Source organism: Aricia agestis, chromosome 9, assembly GCF_905147365.1.
Source record: "Aricia agestis chromosome 9, ilAriAges1.1, whole genome shotgun sequence".
Lineage (NCBI taxonomy): Eukaryota > Metazoa > Arthropoda > Insecta > Lepidoptera > Lycaenidae > Aricia > Aricia agestis.
In genome coordinates, this window is record NC_056414.1 from 8,355,344 (window position 1) to 8,376,038 (window position 20,695).

Consider the following 20,695-nt stretch of genomic DNA (forward strand, 5'->3'; position numbering starts at 1 on the left):
AATGTGTGCCTAAAGTTGCCACTCTGCCAGAAATAGCCGAAGAAAATTACAAAAGATTTAATTAGTAACTAATGACTTCTTAAAATTCCTTAAACTATTCTAGGCATATTTCATGCAAAATAATTATTATGCTAGTAAAACAATACTTATAATTACTTAAAATTAGAAAAAAAAAGAAAAATCGATTCCATGTAAATATTGTGATCGGTCATTAACTTCAAGTAACTAATCCGTTTGACAATAGTCAATAATCTTTTGTATTGTGTATTTTCTAACAATCGCTTAATGACAATGAACAGAACAACATTCAAAATAAATAGCTTAAGTAGCCTTGCATAAGGGCTTTTAATTATACCCTCATTAGCTATTATTAGTGTGGCATGGAATATAATACTATCTCGTTTTGTTTTGCTAATAGCGTAGTGTTTTAAAAATTTGCGAAGGAATTTAAAAAAAATCCAATTTTTAATACTTAAATTTTATTATTAAGTATCGAAAAAAACATAAAAAAAATAGCATTAATATGGTTTTTTAACAATAAAGATTACAAATAATAATATTTTCTCCATTTAAGCGTTACATACATATTCCCTATTAATAATAAAATTGAAAAATAAAAAATAGTGAGTATACATAAAAATTACGATACCATACATACTATTATAAAAGTAATAAAATTATTTCTAAATAAATATTGCATTTAATTTACAAAACTCAAAAAGCTTACTCACTATAAGAATGATTATCCTGTAATTCATTAACGTCAATGAACTCTGTCTCAGATTCTGTCGGCAAATTTAACAGAAGCTCTTTAGCCCGTGAAGAGAGAGCTATTTTGTTATGTTTTGATAGTCTTGGTCTAAAACTTGTGATATTTGGATCTGATGATATTAAAAGATTATGTAAAATATCCTCATTTGTGGCTTTTCTACTTAATTTTCTGGAATAACTCTCTCTGAATTTCCGGAAATCTTTGTTAAGAGCTTCTGCTGCTTCTTCTGACAGATTGCCGATAGGTATGGTAGCAAAATGCTGGATAATATCAGCGCCATGTATAAGCAGCTTATGTAAACTAGAAGGCATATAATACCAGGGATATAAATTTATGTAGAGTTCTGCAGTCTCTCTACAGAATAAGGAGAATTTAGAAAGGTTGACGCACTCTCCAGATGCTACAGTCTGGAGTATTACATGTAACCTTTCTATTAATTCCTTGCTTATACCAGTAATACGGGCTGCAGTGTCTGCGTCCCTGAAAAATCTTCGGGCAGTATTGCCATCATTAGTTGTTCCCTCTCCAAGGAGACCAGGTGAAACAAGTTTCACCTGGTCTATTAGTAATCCGCAATCTTCTCTAAATGCTCGCTGAATTTCGAACTTTCTAAGCTTAATTTTTTGTTGATCTTCGCCCCTGCCACTCCATTTTTTAAAATCCATACGATAGGCTGCATAAGAAAAATGGGACATTATTAATATTGAAAATGAATATTTTGTAAAAGAACAATGACTTGCGGCTGTAAAGTAATTAATAGCTAAGGTATGATAAATAAGAATAATTGTTGTTACCTATGTGAAGAAGGCACTCCATACACCTTATCCAGCAGTGTAAAGATGATAGTCCGTACTGGTGAATTTCTTCATTCTTGTGTTTTTGGTCAAGCAGTTCAATATTGTTCATTTCCGATGGCTTTGCTTTGCAAATATCGCAAACGGCTGTCGACGTCTCTGATAAATATGACGTTATCTTTCCGTCAATCATCGTCAAAAGTAACTGGTAAGAGTGGTGAGACACTTCAATTTGATTCAGTTTTGATGGCTGAAGCGCTTTTATTTCTTCTGTTATTCTGTTTTTAATTGACATAACAGTGGACTGGGTTTCTTTCGTAAATTGAAACATTAATGGACGACAGTAAAACGTGGACGATGGTATTTCGTTTTCCCAAACAATAGTTCCATCGGATTGTTGTAGCCTAACTGGTACTAGACTGGCCATAAAAATACTGGAGTCTTCAAATTCTTTGTTTACTTTTTGCTTGTACACACTTTGACCAGAAGCTCCGTCAAAACCCCATTTACTTACAAGCTCTTAATTTATTGTTGCGTCCAAATCCATGGATATTGCATCCAAAAGTCTTGATACAGTCAAGTTGAGTAAAGCTTGCAGTTTAATTGAAGCCCCGTCCTCAGTAATACATAAATCTTTTTTATCTGGATAAAAATTCAATTTAGCTTGTTGCAATTTGTAGTACGATGGATATAACTCTGAACCATTTTCACTCGCAGACTCTCTTAAGTTTATATATTGCCACTTTGATAACTTTAGCGAAACTAATAAAGCTAGTGCCTTATCAGGTGAATACGTATCACTCTTAACCTTATCGTTGTTTAAGCATGCCTTGACTTTATTTAAATCTTCTGGATGATTGAGTAAATGGTTCATTATTTTTGAAATATCTTCGTTTCCACTATTTTTTAAACTCCTTGTTGATATGGCAGACATTTCTTCCGGAGAAAATGAAAGATTTTTATTTATTTCATCTAAACGTCTCCGTTTTTGTCGACAAAGATAATTATAACTATTAATGATTGGCTAATGAGGGTATAAGCCCTTATGCAATTACTTAAGCTCTTTATTTTGAATGTTGTTCGATTCATTATCATTAGGTAAGCGATTGTTAGAAAATACACAATTCAAATTAATTACGAATTCGGCAGCCCGGGCTTCCAAAAAAAAACAGAAATTATCTAAGAAATTTATTAAACTAACTTATATTTCATTTACAATAATTGTTCCGCGATCGATCCTAGACCGGAATGGAATGACAATTTTTGATAGAACATGAATAATTACGAAAACGCGGTTATGCTGAAACTGCTGATGTGTTACCTCGAAGGCGATGGCGTTGACCGGGCACGTGCGGCTGCATCAGCATTCTCCTTTAGGGGTCCGTGCGTAATTCCTCCACCCCCAGAGAAGCAACTATTTGAGGACTTTGAGCGAGAAAGTTGCTGGCAGAGATTCTTGATTCTTTACAGGAACTGCGTAGACTGGTTGATCAGCTTGGCTGGTTGGAGTGACACCCTCGTTTAGACCACTGTCCTTTTGTCGACGCAAGCGGCGACGTCGGATGATAAGAATAAGGGAAATTGTAACTATACCAAATACTAACAGTGTATAGGGGCAACGTTGTATGGTACAGTGAAGAAGATATTTGATTTAGTTGGACAGGGTTCTGTAGAATTAATTGTTCTTCCAGGTTATGTAGATTCTTCAGGTCGAAAGAATTGAGGGTCATATGGGGAATCGATATTTCTAGTTTTTTTTTTCTAATTTTAAGTAATTATAAGTATTGTTTTACTAGCATAATAATTATTTTGCATGAAATATGCCTAGAATAGTTTAAGGAATTTTAAGAAGTCATTAGTTACTAATTAAATCTTTTGTAATTTTCTTCGGCTATTTCTGGCAGAGTGGCAACTTTAGGCACACATTTATGGTACATAATACTAGCAATGTATCAAAATATATAAAAAAAAAGGTTTGAGCGCGGGATCTATCAGGACTTGACAAAAATTTGGGATTATATATTTTTTTCCATACAAGATATTTAAAAATATGTTTTTTTCTACTTAAATAATAACCCTAAGAAAAAATTGCAAAGAATAACATTTGTTAAGATTAATAATTAGCTCTATCCATTGGCACAAAAAAAAAAATTAAAAACAAAAATTGGTCCCTATGTCCCCGAAATTGTCGATTCGATCCACTGTGGGACGGGTCGATAAATAAACAAAATTTTCGATATTGGGCCACCGAGAATCCAGAAGAATTGCATGAAAAGCCGCTGCACTCAGAAAAAGTGACCGTTTGGTGCGGAATAAGTGCAAAAGAAATTATCGGGCCTTATTTTTTTGAAGACGATAGACACCAAATAATAACCGTCAATTCCCAAACATATTCGTCTATGTTGGGAAACTTTTAGGAACCTGAGTTGGAGAACAATGAATGGGTAAACGGATCGACATGGTTTCAACAGGATGGTGCTACACCACACACTTCGCGAGCATCGATGAACATTGTAAGGCGCATTTTCCCCGAAAAAGTCATAAGTCGTTATGGTGATATCCCATGGCCCCCCAGATCGCCAGACTTAACACCTGCGGACTTTTTTTTATGGGGATTTCTTAAATCTAAAGTCTACGTTAACAAACCGCGAACTTTATTGCAACTGAAAAGAAATATTCGCAACGAAATCAGAGGAATTTCGCAAGAAACTTGCAAAAAAGTTTTCGCAATTATGGTGTTTCGTTTAAATGAGTGTGTTCGTCTCCGTGGTAAACATTTAACTTCAATTATTTTCAAAACATAAATCCGCATTTGTATGTTTTATTTTAAAATAAAAACGATTATATAAAAACTTGTGAATCTTTTATTATTTAATTTTAAATTCAAAAATTGTTTCGCGGACATCCTTTATATCGCCCAAAAATATCGATATATCAAATTGAAAATATCGATATATCGATATTTACTCGACAAGCCTACTGGAATGTCTATCGTCATTCGTCATTCGTCGCGCCGTCTAAAAAAAAAGAAAATAACCCATTTATTATTATAACAATTTATTTTAATATATTTTATTCTCAAATAAAAGGTTCACCGTTCAAGTAAGATCTAACATTTTATTGAAAGTGTGCATTTTGCAATTGATTTACATTATTACATTAGGCCAATTCCCAGTCATTCTGTTTTCAATATTCGCAAAATGTAAGTTTTTGTAGGTTATTTAATTAATTAAATATGAATAATTTTCTTAAAACATTAAGATTAAAGTCTTTAAAACTATTGTTTTTAGATATAAAAATGGTTCAAAAAGGACCTAGACCACTAGTATTGTGTGGACCTTCCGGCTCGGGAAAAAGTACCCTATTAAAACGTCTTCTAAACGAGTTTCCTGATAAATTTGGGTTTAGTGTGTCCCATACTACAAGGAACCCACGTCCTGGTGAAAAGGATGGTGTGCACTACCATTTCACTAACTCAAATGATATGCAAGCTGCAATTGAAAACGGAGAGTTTATAGAAACAGCAACATTCAGTGGAAACATGTACGGAACGAGGTGAGATATCCATGTGCTCCATGTATAACACTTAGAAATACCCTAGGTTCCCTGTTCTAAAGAAACTAGAAGGGAGCAGGTGCCCAGGGCTGTAGCTAGAGTCAAATTTGAGGTAGGGCAGCGTCGGTTACAGGTAGGGCGGAAGCAAAAAAAATCGGTCAAGTGCGAGTCGGATTCGTGCACGAAGGGTTTCGTACCGTTATAGATAAAAAATAGGATAATTGTGTTTTTTGTAATTGAGCCCCCTTTAAATATAAATGTTATTTTAATTGTATTATTAATTAATTAAGTGATTTCGCAAAAATGTCCAGTGCCTACTGTTGCCATTAATATCAATATGCAGCAAAAAAGGCCAAAAAACACGAATCCTTAAATATTGATTTTATTTTGTTTTTAGTATTTGTTGTTTTGATTTATCTCTAGGTCAATGATGTATTCAATTCATTCAATAGTTATTCTTAGATACTTAAAAAAATTCTGTGACAAAGCATGAGCACTATATCTAAGAACTACATATTATTAAATCCTCAATTACGAAGAACAAGCGAACAATATGGTTAAACTTGTGGATGTAGCGATCCACGTGTGAGTGAGAGTGAGGAAATAATAATTAATTGTTGGGTTGGGTGATACGAGTCAATAGATACGACTAAAAATATATTTAGATTATTATTGTTTCTCCAAACTTATTAAAATAATAATTAATAATAAAATAACATAAAATATTTAAAACAGCTGAATTCTACGATTCGCCATATTATTAAAAATGCGAAGAACTTCGTTCAGATCAACTTTTTTTGATCTTTTTTTTTTCAAAGGCCAGAAACACCATACCAGCCATTCTTTCGTGACCCATTGACAGTCTTTAAGGCCTATTAATTGCAGTTAAAGTTGAAAACGTGGACTCGCACACTGCAGTACTACATCTTTTTTTTTCATTAAGATTATAATTAAATGGACGCATCGCTTCATGTAATCGTGATTCAAATGCCATCTATACACAGAACAAAGAATTATTATCGACGACTTCTGTGGCCCAATGGTTGGGCATGTGGCAGCTTAATCCGGGAGTCGCGGGTTCGAATCCTGCCAACGGAACAAAAAGTTTTTAAAGGTATAATAAAAATCTTAACTATATAATGTATAGTTTATATAAGAATAAAGTATACTTCTGTTGTCTAATACCTGTAATGCAAGTCCTTTAGGTCTTCCTTTTTAGGGTTCCGTACCCAAAGGGTAAAAACGGGACCCTATTACTGAGACTTCGATGTCTGTCCGTCTGTTTCCAGGCTGTAACTCAAGAACGGTAATAGCTAGAGAAATGAAATTTTCACAGATTATGTATTTCTGTTGCCGCTATAACAACAAACACTAAAAACAAAATAAATTAAATATTTAAAACGTGATTTTTCTAACATTTTTTGCTTAACTATCAATGATGACAACAGGTAGGCACTTGAAATTTTCACAAAGGCCTTAATAATATATGTAATTTAATAAATAAGTAATAATAAAAGTTAAAAAATATATATTTAAGGGTTAGGTAGGTAAGTAGGTCCCATACTATTTTTGCTCTATAACGGTATGTGCGCGGTATAACCCTTCGTGCGCGGGTCCGACTCGCACTTGGCCGATTATTGGTATTTTTAAGGTAGGGCATTGTGATTTTAAGGTAGGGCATTGCCCCACTATGCCCCCCCCTAGCTACGGCCCTGCAGGTGCCAAGTTAATTTCTGCATGTTATACATTTGGAAAGAAGCCAATTATTAATATCTTATTTATGGTACATACAATAATATGTTTGTATAAACAACAGTGACCCCAATTTATTTTTAAATTGCAATGTTTACAAAATTGACTATAAATAGCTAGGAATTGTTATTTTGTCATTGGTTGTACTTTTAAAAGTTGAATAACCTGCTGAGAACTGATGCATATAAACATCAGGTACAGTCTTTCTTAAGATATTGTACCTTATTCTAATACCAATAACAAAAGAATGTCTGTCAGAGAATATCTGATCTAGTGTAACTATGTAAGGAAGGATAACATTGTTAATCCTTCTATGTATTATTCTGTTCAACTGAACAATATTTTAAAATAAAATAAGTAAATTCCAATTCAATGCAATTAAATAAATAAACTAACTTTATTTACCAGCAAAATGCTTTAGGAAAACAAAGAACATGTTAGACAATTCCAAGCATATTGAACACTATGTCTAACATGATGACAAAAACTCATTTAGAGAATATAAAGTTGCTAACCCTTTCACAAAATGTTTTCAGTAAGAAAGCTGTTGAAGAAGTATGCCGCATTGGAAAAACATGCATACTTGATATTGAAATTGAAGGAGTCAAACAGATCAAACGTACAGACTTAAATCCTCTGCTTGTATTTGTGATGCCACCATCCATCGAGGAACTGGAAAGAAGATTACGTATGAGAAACACAGAAACTGAAGAGTCTTTAAAGAAACGCCTTGACACAGCTCGAAAAGAGATTGAATATGGTAATTTAATTTAACTTTTACATACTGCACATTTTCAATCTATTATTTATCTATAATAATATGTAATTAAATCACTGAACCGATTTTTATGAAATTTTATGTAACTTTTTTTTTATGAAATAAGGGGGCAAACGAGCAAGCAGGTCATCTGATGGAAAGCAACTTCTGTCGCCCATGGACACTCGCAGCATCAAAAGAGCTGCAGGTGCGTTGCCGGCCTTTTAAAAGGGAATAGGGTAATTATAGGGGAGAGTAGGGAAGGGAGGGTAGGGAAGGGATGGGAAAGGAAGGAAATAGGGGAGGATAGGGAAGGGGAGGGAAGGAAATAGGGGAGGGTAGGGAAGGTAATTGGGCCTCCGGTAAACTCACTCACTCGGCGAAACACAGCGCAAGCGCTGTTTCACGCCGGTTTTCTGTGAGAACGTGGTATTTCTCCAGTCGAGCCGGCCCATTCGTGTCGAAGCATGGCTCTTCCACGTTAAAACTTTAGGTGAGTCTGATTCAAAATTAGAAAACGAATATAAAAATATGTTAACAATATTTTCAGGTATGGTGCCTGGAAACTTTCACATTACCATTGTTAATGACAACTTGGATAAAGCTTACTCAGAGCTACGTGATTTTATTTCTCAAAACTTCAATCATAAAGTTGAAGGTAAGTGTCAATTTGCTTAATTACATTAAACATTTTATGACCATTTGTTGGTTCTGATAATAGAAAACATCAGAGAAAATTTATTGCCAGAATAACATTATTTGGTCAAGTCATGTTAATCAATGTGGAGTTATCTGAACCATGTTTGCCTATAAGGTAACCCCTGGATCGTGACAAAAATCTAGGTAGTACGCCAAAACACGATGGCGCCCGGCCTTACCCTTTTTGTACAAATAATATAATATCTTTACAACCAAACCATATTTTATGTTTGTGTAAGAAACATTATAATAGCTAAGCTAATCTATCAAGCCATCATAATATAGTATTCAGTCTGATGTGATATTCGTTTCACAAGTATAAAATTTGGAAAGTATGTTGCTGACTATTTCACAAGAAATAAATGAATACTTTATTATAATCTTCATTTCTGCTTATGTTGGATGCCATTGAATAAATCATGTGCAGTTTGTTTCGTGATTAAATTTCCAAATCATACTATATTACTACAACATTAATAAGTAATAATTGTAAAGAAAACAAAAACTTTAGTTATGCTAAAACATTGAACTATTTATATTGACAATAATTAAATCAAATACTAAAACTTATCTTGAGTTTGTTTAGTATTTCTAAATCATTGGTCAATCTTAATATTTTCTGCATGACCTTTATCACAATTTATCACAATGTTATGAAAGTTTAACAATAACAATATTTGGTTTTGTTATAAAATTATCATATTTGCCTAAATATTTGATTATAATTGTTTTGCTTAGTAAATTGTATATCTCTAAACCTTAAAAAAAAAATAACTATACAGTAGGTATACCATCACGTAATTTGCCTGTTACTCAGTTTTTGTTTGAGTTTATAACTAGAATACCTACACATATTAAAGCTTTTAACCCAAAATTAATCAGTGAGAAATGGTGTTTGAAGCAAGAATTTTTTAAAATGAATGTTAAATAAATGTTAAAGCGGGGATTAATCTCAATCCAAAACGATAACTTTGCACACAACCAAAGACCAAGCGTATATGCATCGCAATAAGATTCATTTTAGCTTAGCATAAAACTGAAATCACTCGAGCGGATTTTCTCTATTTTTCATGTTTTTTTTAAGTATCTTTGGAAATAAACATTAAGAAACAAAATTGTTCAGTTAAAGAATTTTTAATATAGATAAGCTAACAATTTATTCAAATAAAATGTATAATTATTATCCTAGTTAATACTTATATTTCGATGAAATAGATTTTTATCGGAGGTGAGTTTGTAAATTAATTACAGCCAAAGTATTAAGTTTTATTAAAATGTTTATGGTTTAAGGTATTTTAAATATTCTGCTTTATACCTCATATTTTTTTTAAAACTTCGTTATTATATTGGAACTAGGTAAACCGGAAGTCGCGGAATAACAAATTGGGCTTTATCCTCGCCTTAAGTTTGAGTTGACCCTTGTGTGGTACTTTTTTGTAGTTAAAGTCCTTAACTAACTAATATGTCACTAATACTTACATTCCAGAACAAAACTCCACCCAGGACAAGTGAACATAGCATGGAACCCATAACATTTGCGTCTATGAAGTTACCCGGAGTATTAGACTAACCATAGAAGCATTATTTAACTATAGTAATTATAGAAATGTTACCTGAATGTTTGGGCTGTAAGCCTAATTAAAAATAAATTTAATGATAGTTTAGTAGAAGTTCTCCTGATTTCGCTTAGTGTATTTTGTTTTGTCATTTTCACAAGAACTCAGAAAAATTTCTTAAACAATGAGAATGAGACATTATTCACAAATACTTACAGGCTGGATTGCACTGAGACCGACTTTTATTTGTGCTATTTAAAAACGAATTTAGCATCTTCGCGTCTTGGTGCGATCTGACTCAAAGGGTGTCTAGTCTATTATTTGGAATTTGGAAATCAATTTTAAAACTACAGTAAAATTCTTCCGTTAAAATTTCAATATAAAAAAAAACTTTATATTTAAATTTTAACAGAAGAATTACGTTTTTCATAATAAAAAAATCGCATAATACTACAATTTTTTTAGAAAGGTATACACCATTGAGGAAATTGATTCCTAGGCAGTTGACAGACCAACGTGTCACTTGGTCGGATCATATTAATTCAATGTTATTATAATTATTGTGATCTGCCGGCTGGGTTTGACGTAACGTAGCCACCAACCAAACTACGTAGGTCCCATCTGCCTAGGAATCAACTTCTCTGATAGTACATAATATTATAATTATTATACTGATTATTGAAGAATTAAGTCATTGGCCATTTAAAATAATTGTTCTCTGCTTGTTTGCATACAAGCATAAACCTCGAAATATTTTATTTTGGTATAGTAATATGTGTGTAGATTCTAATAGAGTTTAGAAGATTATAATAGGTAGTTGCTAGATGTATGAGAATCGCTAATACGTTTTATAATTATTACTGTGCTCATAATGTGTTATGCTTGTTTCAGCTTGTATCTAAGAAATTTTGTGGTCCTAACAATATTTTTTTACATTGATGAAATGGAATAAGGAAATAAACTTGACTACTGTGCATTTAACAATGACCAATTTTACAGTTTATAAGAACAGATTGCGACTTCAAATAAAGACTACTTAGGGATGTGTATAATAAACAAAAAACATATATAATATGTATTATAATATGTGCAGGATTATATGTTGGGGTGACGGAAAGCCAGATTTCTTCACTACGTACGACATCCATTCAGAGAAATGTATCCACTTGGCATAAAACATCCTAAAGGACATAATATTATGTATTCCTTGATAACAATAATATTCATAATATTATAACCTTTAGTGTAGACTGTGCAGACAATTCTTATATTGTTTCTTATTTAAAATTTATAACTGTTGAAGGTTTTCAAGTTTAGAAATGTTAATTGTTGACTATGCAATGTAAGCATTACATATTATATAGAAAATTTGTAGTACATACTTCACAATATTAAGTTTAAAATGAAATGAGTCCTTTTAAATACCGTACATTCCCTAAATTGTATTATCTACTCTAATTAAATTGTGCCAACAAAAATCGCCATTTCATATACTTATAATGTTTTCTCGAATTATTAATATAGTTCTGTAATACTAGTCACGATTTTTTTAATAGGTCCTTTTAGGGGGCGAAACTGCCATTAGTTAGTGTTGGCGCACGAAATTCAAGAGTACCGTAGTAAAAATATATAGGGCAAAGTGGGGAAGCTGCGGAATATTATACTGTACCGTGTAGTTTACAAAAATATTACAAATTGTGAGTGTCTCTAATTTCTCACCGTAAAAACTTTTTTGATATTATAATAATTTGTATGGCATCAAATTAATTAGTTTGTATGCCACTAGGGGCGCTGTTTCGATGCCACACAACACATTTAACGTGCATAATTACTCGTTCACAAATCACACTATGGTACGATCTTGAATTTCAAAGCTCTTATTTATAGTCCAAACTTTCATAACTTATAATATTATATTATTTACTATACCAGTGCTACTTATGTTTTAAGACTGTTTAGCCCAACATTGCCCTAGAAAAATAAACAGTTGATGAATATTACATACAAAATAATATTGGTTTTGCCTTAACTACTATGTATTTAATTCATGTTCTGCATAATTAATCCATTTTGCTATTGCTCCTTGGCAATCGTCGTTTTTCAGATGTCTCTCATTTCTTAACTATAATAACGAAGATGACCAAGCTAAAAGGCAAATGGTTTCACTGTATACTTTTTCATTTGTTATTTTGTTAGTCTGATTTTTGGTTGTGAGTTGTAAGCACTCGTGCATTGATAATATTGTATATTGTAATGTAATACGTTTCACTAGAACCTATTTTACTTAAATATAATTTTATAAATCTGCTTATTATGTTGCTTTTAATTCATTATTGTATAGTCTGTCAAGAAAGTGAAGAAAGTGAAGAAATTAAAAAGATGCGACCCGGTCTCAAGACGCGGTTCGGCTCAGTGATTGGTCCAAATTTTGACAGCCAACCAATCACAGAGCCTGAACCGTGTTTGACCGAGATGCATCTTGAGTACTGACTATTTATACCCATAAATCATCCCTTTCAAATCAATCTAAAAAAAGGGATGTCACTACGATGTTGCCACTTTTTAATTTCTTGACTTTCTTGACAGACTATATGTCACATATTAAAGTAAGTCATTCCATCATAATAATTATATTTCCATTTGTGAACTGTAGAACCCTTTGTTTATTTATATTGTCTTTGTAATAAATGTATAGCTAGAACAATATCTGTATTTTTGGCATTTTAATCCCAGATCCCTTTACTTTAAAATTAAAGTTTAAATTAAACCCTAATGTTACGTTTGTCCTAGCGAGCTTTCTGAATTATTGTTATCAATAACTCTATAATCTAAACGCGACATAAAATAAACAAGTCATTAACTCAATAAGTTGCAAGTTTAGTTCTATTTAAAATAGTCGAATGTGAAAATAATTTGTTTTCTTGTTTCGTACTTTTTAGAGCGTGTTTTAGCAGTCGGGTTTTAGTTTGCAAACTTCATTTTTATTTCAATTATTTCGGGGCTATGATTCGCTCGATAAACATAACCTTTCCTACTCCTCAAAAGGAGGATCATAAGGATTTTTAACAATGTAATTGGTTCATTTGGTTCTAGTGAGCAAATGAATAGTTATTTATACTTATTGCATTCTTGAATGTGTTCTAGAAGTGATTTATGAATTCTTGCAATTATCAGGTGATTGCTAACCCGTGAGAAATAGCTATTGCTTTCTATGTTTACATATTATTTGAAATGTGCTAACAAAGCTCTTTCATTTGATACCCCACACGACACCGTCAGGAATTTTTTTTTTCTTAACTTTAAGTCCCCTAGATGGCGCTACAGTCTATTTAACGTGATATCTTATAGCCCATAACCAGCGGACAACCAAGACTCAAGAGGCTTCTAACGACACCTCATTTGTCCAAATAAGATAAGTAGTTTTAAAGTTACGAGGGAACCGATGAACATCCATAGTCCATACCCACATACATACATACAGGTCAAAATCATAACCCTCCTTTTTGCTTCGCCGTAGTCGGGTAATAATAATATTATAATAGCTCCCACACCGGTTTCGGTGACGGTGGCCGGTTTCATTGAAACCAGGCCAGCTACGCAGGAGTAATTTTATAGTGCCCAAGTGTGTGCGCAGTACACGAGCACTCTCTATTCCTTTACTCTCATAACCCTGTGGGACGGCAGAACGACACGACCGGCGAGAGATCAGGCGCAGGACCGACTTTTTACATGCCCATCCGACGCATGGATCATCTTACTTGTCAGACAATCAGGTGATCAGCCTGCATTGTCCTAACCAAACTTGGAAATAACATGTTTCCAACGCGGGAATCGAACCCACGACTTCCGAGTCAAGAGCCGCGCTCTGTACCACTAGACCACGGAGGCGTCAATAATAATAATATTACTTTTCCATTCCAATAATATTACTACTTATATAATATATTATAATTGAGCACTGTTAATGTGTTAATACAGTACAGTCTGGAAATTAGTTCAAACAATAATTGCTGTTTGATTTCCGAATAATATAAAACACTGAAATATTTTATTTTTTTTACGCAGTGATATGCTGTGTCGCATTCGACGCAGGGGATGGGGACTCCCGCTGCGGATATGTGGGGCTCGCCGCGGCGAAGATGGTGAGTGCCGCGGCCCTACCCACTAAAACACTGCGATGTTCCTGACTCCTACAACTGGCGGATGCACGGGTCTCGACGAGCATTTCATTTTACTTGCCGCTAGAGGATACTTAACATTTGGGGCTTGGGCGCAGTTTGTGAAATCTACAGGTTGTTTGATATATTGTGTCTTTCGAGAGCTATTCAACAGGTTTAACAGCAGATACTGTACATTTTGCACTTGCTGCAATGATTGTTGCAGCAAGATACAAAATCACCATGCAGATCTTACCGTTTACTATTTATTTTAATTTTATTATTTAATAATAAAGTACCTATACATATAATTGAGGTTTTTGTGACAATTTCAAGTGCAATCCATAATGGCAACATGTAGGTTGCCATCATGGATTACGAGCCAAAAATACCAAAAAATCACTCTGTGAAAATTTCAGAAGTCTAGCTATAGCGGTTCTTGAGGTACAGCCTGGAGACAGACAGACGGACAGACATCGAAGTCTCAGTAATAGGGTCCCGTTTTTACCCTTTGGGTACGGAACCCTAAAAAGAAAGCTAATTTGGATTTCGGAACTGTGACAGAGTATGTTAATTTTCAAAATTTTCACAGTAGGTACACACAGTTGTAATTTTGGGTGATGAGTAAAAACATGAAAATGGAAGATTTAATAAATTTTTACTATTGTCAAAAAACTTAATAATTTACAATTTTCATATTCTCTAAAGAAAAAGTTGACATGTACTATCAGAGAAGTTGATTCCTATGCAAATCGGGGACCTAAGTAGTTTGGTTGCGTTACGTCAAACCCAGCTGACAGATCACAATTAACATTGAATTGACAAATTCGACCAAATAACGTTGGTCTGTCAATTGCATAGGAATCAACTTCCTCGATGGTACCTTTAAAAGAAATAATAATAGTATTACTTAGTTCTTGTCAGTAATGAAACCTACAATAATGTTAGTAATTAGTATGCTATTATTATCTAGTCTTGTTTATAATATAAACTAATAAGTTGTGAATTGATATGTAGAATGAACAAAAACATCATTACATTGTATTTGTAACTAAAGCTACCACAAAACTTGTTACTAGCGAATAAAGTTTCTAACATGAAAATTTTAGTTGTTAGTCTACAGAGCTGAGTAACTAAAAATGTCCATGGGCATAAAATCAATTACACAATAATTTCAATCATAATAATTATCAGTCACATTTTATAGCAACAGTTACCGGTAGCAAGACCAAATCCATCCAAAAATTTTTAAACGGTAAAAAACAGAAAGGCTCCAAAATAATGGGGTCAGCTTTAACAGTACAATACTTATAGCTATACACATATTTTTCACTTGTATAATTTGTACTATTGTGTTACAAATTTTAACAAATTATAAAGAAAATTACTTTATCACATATTTTATAAATTGAGGATTTTAAACAAAAAATAATGAAAAAATATCTCATAACACTAACAGCTGCACTCAGAGACATTTAATGATTGCATGGTTATTTATGAAGATTGTAAAAATGTTAACACATTTTTAACACCAAAATCTTCACTAAGGGTGAAGCCAAGGAAGTGTAATTTGTGAGTCGCAGAAATTGGTCGCGTTGGTCTTTGCATACAAATCACGACTCACAAAATTATGCTTGTGTGAATCAAACAGGACTTTTGTATGAAACTGAATGCAGCAGGATTTCTGCCAGCTGAAATTCTGCGACTCACAACTCACAAATTACGCTTGTTTGGCTTCACCCTAAGGAACTCCTAGGTGGACATTAAATCTCTTTGAATGAAGCCATTTTTCTGCTGTATGTTGAATAAAATATTGAAGATGTTATTCTATTGAGTTGTTGTTGAATGTTTAGTGATTTTAGGTGTGTGCCAACATAATTACTATAGTACTACACTGCTTTCTTTGTCCCATCTACCGCGGTGTGAGTTGGGTGGGGTATTTTCACAATCACCTGCAACTGCAGGCTTGCTAATCGCTCTGAGCGAAAGTGTACTACCATTCTGATACATTTTGGTTGGATTGTTCAAAGACTTTAATCTCGGAATGTGAGATACTTTTTTAGGCAATGTATTAGAATCTTTTGAAGATTTTGTTTTAGCCTGTGCAGCTTCAGTCTTGTTCTTCATGCAGGACAATGGGGTTCGTGAGCCATTGTTGATTAAATTGGATTTCTTAGGAGTGTCACAGGGCACAGCCTCATCCTCATATATAAGGATTCCATCTTTCTTTTCTGCTACATTTTGTCTCAGTTCTGTGTTAGTATTTTGTAATGCTTTGATGAGGGAATCATCAGACATTTGCTCCACATTTTCTTCACTTTCATTTGCCTCTGTTTTTGGTACAATTATTGGGGTTCTCTCTATGTCTACAGATGGTGATCTCGGGTCCTCATTCAAGATTCTAAATAGTGGTATGTTCTTAACATCTGGTGGGGGAACTTTAGGTAATTCTGGCAATTCTTCTACAAATAGTTGTGGGTTATCACTAGCGTCCACATAATCAAAATTGGTTTCTAATAATGCACTAGGTTTGTGACTAGGAGATTCTATGTTCTCTTCTATAGCTTCATTGGATGCCGTTGAGGAACCCAGAGGCTCCTCTACTTTTAGACTCTCATTTATTGTCATGTCATAAAAACCGTTACATAAATTCTTGGGAATGATTAATTCTGGGCTAATCTCATCATCAATCAATGTCTTGTTATATTCGGATTTTTCGATTGTATCATTATTTAAACATGGGCTTCCACAATGATCTTCAATTTCTTGCCGTTTGCAAAGATCATCATTTATAGACAAAACTATAGGAGTTCTCTCAAAATCTTGTGTTGGGGAACGTGGATCGTAATATTGAAAATGATTTTTTATAACAGCAGACAAGATTGGATTGTTGTGTATAAGCTTTTCTTCAGATTTTCCGTTTTCAAATGTTTTGCGGAGGTCAACATTTTTAGTGATATTGTGTTTACTACCATTCTTACCCTGGAAAAGCAAATATTCATTTTAATTTCATTAAACAGGCAGACCAGTCAATTTCAAGGTTGTGTACACGTATGGTATGTTAATATTGCATTTTATTGTAGCAATCGCCACCGTTTTACGATTCCTTGTGGTAGCTGCTAAAACTGGTAAATCTTATAATATGTTTACCTAACGTAACAAGTACCTTGGTATTGTAAAAGCAAATTGAAAAAAATTAAGCTCTGAGATAACTGATGCCTTGACATAATGTGGGGTCGCATATTTCGACTCATTAGGACCTAGTACTTCAATTAACGCGATACGTATTATAGATAAAGCTTGCTTTATGATATTTATGTTATAAATATACCTGAAGTGGCGTCCTAGTTATTTCCGGAGTCGGCGACCGAGGATCGGGGTTGCCGCCAATGTCCTTTTCGGTGATTTTTTGTGCTTGTTCAGCTGTTTCGTTGGATTTGCTAAAATTACTTCCCATTATTCCAAATTAACCTTGCAAGAATAAGGACCGGAATCTAGTGTTTCATCACAAGTTATTAATAAAATCTTTAAATATTACAAAGTTTCATAAAAATCATAAATTTGTCGCACAAAATAAACCAACACATTAACGGCTAGGACTGTCAAACGCGATTCTAAATTTAAACTAAAGCTTCTTCTACTTCTTCTTTCTTAATTTCCGTTTGATATTGTGCCATTTTTCATGAACATAATATAATATTATACCTACAGCTTACGATTTATTGCGATTTTTGAACAGGGACCGGAATACCAGTAAAAATATGGTAACGATACTTCTTACCGTTATAGGTAACGTTAAAACGTTAAAAAGTAGCGGTAATTAATACCGGTATAAATTAACGTTAATGATAACGTTCCTTTATGTGTATCCACAGAAAAATTCTGAAAAAAATTCACATGATGTATTTTGACTTCTAGATGCCAAAAATCGCATAACAGCAAAAACCCCACAATAGCACATTATCTGATTATTCGGTGGGGGCGTCGATGTGTCAAAGTGAAAAATATTTCTATAGTTTACGTCATTTTCTAATTTAAACCTGACGAAAACTTTGAAAAGAGATTTGCGAAAACTGCTTTTTGCTATGATTAGTAAATACAATTTTTAAACAAAAATAATATTGTTTACATGAAATATCCCAGTGCATTGGTAAGTACAGGTAAAAGATTTTGATACTTTCAATTACAATTAAGTAATTAAAATAATTATTATTTATCATGTAATTGAATTTATTGTTTTGCAGGTATAATGGATGCTGCAAAGGATTTATCAAGCATAAATAAATTAAGAGATATGTTCCAAGAAGAGTGTTTAAAGACAAAATCAGTTCCTTGATGAGATTTCTTCTTTGACAGGTAAGACCCTAACGTTACAAAAAAATACCTGAAACCAACCTTGTTATTGAATGCTAACTTTATTTATGAACATATTTTCAGATGTCAGTGTTTGTACCCTAAAAAGGATTAAAAAAGCAGACCAAATAAATAAAGGCGTGTGGTTACGGGAGTTTGGCTGGGAGGTGTTATTAATGCATCCGCCGTATAGTCCTGACCTTGCACCTTCAGATTTCAACCTGTTTCGGTCGCTGCAGGATTCTTTAGGCAGTGTCAGGTTGACATCACAAGAGGACTGCCAAAACCACTTGTCGCAGTTTTTTCATCAGAAACCCCAAAATTTTTATAGCAATGGGATCGTGTCCCTACCAAGATGGCAAAAAGTTGCTTTATAAAAAAAACCTTTCGAATGTTTATAATATTATATAAAATTGCGAAAAAAGATCCGCAATCTTTGATTTTCTTTGTTGTTTTTTCATCTCCCCTTAGTCCTTGGGTTTTTAATCAACTTGCAAGGGGGGGTTATTAGTTTCAGGCATGTACAAGTATGTATTAAATAAACATATTTGAGTATAATAAATACAATCTATGATGCTTGCGAGAATTTGTGCTAATACACTTTTAATTGCATAATAATATAACTAGCTATTTCACCGAGCTTTGCTCGGTATTCGATAAAACATGAATTAAATGACATTCTATAAAAATGATTCCTAGCTAGATCGATTTATCGCCCCCGAAACTCCCTATATACTAAATTTCATGAAAATCGTTGGAGCCGATTCCGAGATTCCAATTATATATTTATATATATACAAGAATTGCTCGTTTAAAGATATAAGATATAGGAAATTATTTAAAATTTAAATTAAATAAATTATATTTAAACTTAGAAACAGTAGGGACAATTTAGTTTTAGAAAATGAAGATAATTGTTTGATTAAATTATATTTTGTAATATATTTCATGATGTACGGTAAGTATTAAAGAAGAAGTTTTAATACTCCGACAAAAACATGTAAGAGTTTTCGTCAAAAACAAAACATTATGAAATGTATTGCAAAATAAAATTTAAGTAAACAACAATAAACTTATTTTTCTTGAAATGAGTTATTCAAACTAAAATATAATATTATTGTCATAAATAATCAAGTATCAAAACTATAATTCCGACTATAGACAAGGTTGCCATACGTAGATTTTTTGAATTTGCCGCCTTTTTCCAGTCTCATCTTTCGTTAGCCAGACTCTATAATCATAATAAGACACTGAAACTGCTCGCCTCGCCTCTGCTATTCCGGTGTGTTTTGAGCCTTAGGACCAACTTAGGACATAATATTAAGAACCTTAAAAATAGAGTAAAAAAAGAACTTTTGATATTTTACCAAAATAACGATTTTAATTGTTATTAACTCTAGTCATGGTGGTATCTTAAAATAATAAGCTGTTGGATACCTATAAATATTTAAAAATAATAATATAAATTATAAATATAATATTATTACATACTTATCTGATTGCTGATTTACATGATGCCACATTGGATTGAAGCTTATAATATTCACAGCTACTGGAGGTTAGACAGTTTTACATTGACGCACTGCTAATCCGGCGCGCGGCGGTTCTAGGCAATTAGTGCCAGAATTAGCCTTAATAATTATAATCTGTCAAAAAAAGTGAAGAAATTAAAAAGTGGCAACATCGTAGTGTCATCACTTTTTTCTTATATTGATTTGAAAGGATTTTAATTTCTTCACTTTTTTTTAATTTTGAACATGGACTTTATTGCATCTTGCCTATGGTTACAATTTTAACTTTTTAGAACACAGTTAAAAAAGTTAAAATGTCAGTATTTTGACGTTTATACTTTTTAAATCGACTTTTAAGTTTTAAGAAGTTCAAACGTCATTGGCAGACCGCAGGCGCAGTACTGGCAACGGCTACACGTACTGAGTACCTACCTACAAGTCGGGGCAATTTAATAAGAATGTGTAAGAAGAAGAAGAAGGCCACATTTGACATCTGTCAGAATAATCTCCATAGTGAGGTAAGCTGCTTATAAACATCGACCAAAACGAATAAATCGATACGGACTTGAAATAAAATATTTGAATTTTATATGTTATTTATAAAACCAAAAACGAATTCCTGTCCTATTATTACTTTTTCTTTTGTAAATTCAAGGAGCAAAATAAGACAAGTACATAATTTACTAGAAAAATTGCATTTATTCACTTGAAATATCAAAACTGTTAAATTTTGTATTATCATTATTCATTTCACATGAATATGTGTTACTTTTCACCTAATCAATGCAT

General features: G+C 33.0%; 2 protein-coding genes across 4 annotated transcripts; one reads left to right on the forward strand and one right to left on the reverse strand.

Annotated features, from left to right (window-relative positions):
* The first annotated feature begins 4,607 nt into the window (after window positions 1-4,607).
* On the forward strand, window positions 4,608-12,276 carry LOC121730217 (guanylate kinase). Of its 3 annotated transcripts, none has more exons than XM_042119169.1 (5): window positions 4,608-4,768; window positions 4,857-5,121; window positions 7,410-7,633; window positions 8,181-8,288; window positions 10,979-12,276. In XM_042119169.1, the coding sequence occupies exons 2-5, from the start codon at window positions 4,865-4,867 to the stop codon at window positions 11,068-11,070; spliced, it is 681 nt and encodes a 226-aa protein (XP_041975103.1). In that variant the 5' UTR covers window positions 4,608-4,768; window positions 4,857-4,864; the 3' UTR covers window positions 11,071-12,276. The 3 variants fall into 3 exon arrangements, with proteins under 3 accessions (XP_041975103.1, XP_041975106.1, XP_041975105.1); XM_042119172.1 differs by having other exon boundaries at window positions 4,610-4,768; window positions 10,777-12,276; XM_042119171.1 differs by lacking the exon at window positions 10,979-12,276 and adding an exon at window positions 9,816-10,088 and having other exon boundaries at window positions 4,611-4,768.
* A 3,462-nt stretch (window positions 12,277-15,738) lies between these two features.
* Window positions 15,739-17,641, reverse strand: LOC121730215. The gene is made up of 2 exons (XM_042119166.1): window positions 17,374-17,641; window positions 15,739-17,024 (listed from the first exon to the last, which is right to left on the reverse strand). The coding sequence occupies exons 1-2, from the start codon at window positions 17,497-17,499 to the stop codon at window positions 15,924-15,926; spliced, it is 1,227 nt and encodes a 408-aa protein (XP_041975100.1). The 5' UTR covers window positions 17,500-17,641; the 3' UTR covers window positions 15,739-15,923.
* Between the last annotated feature and the right edge of the window lie 3,054 nt (window positions 17,642-20,695).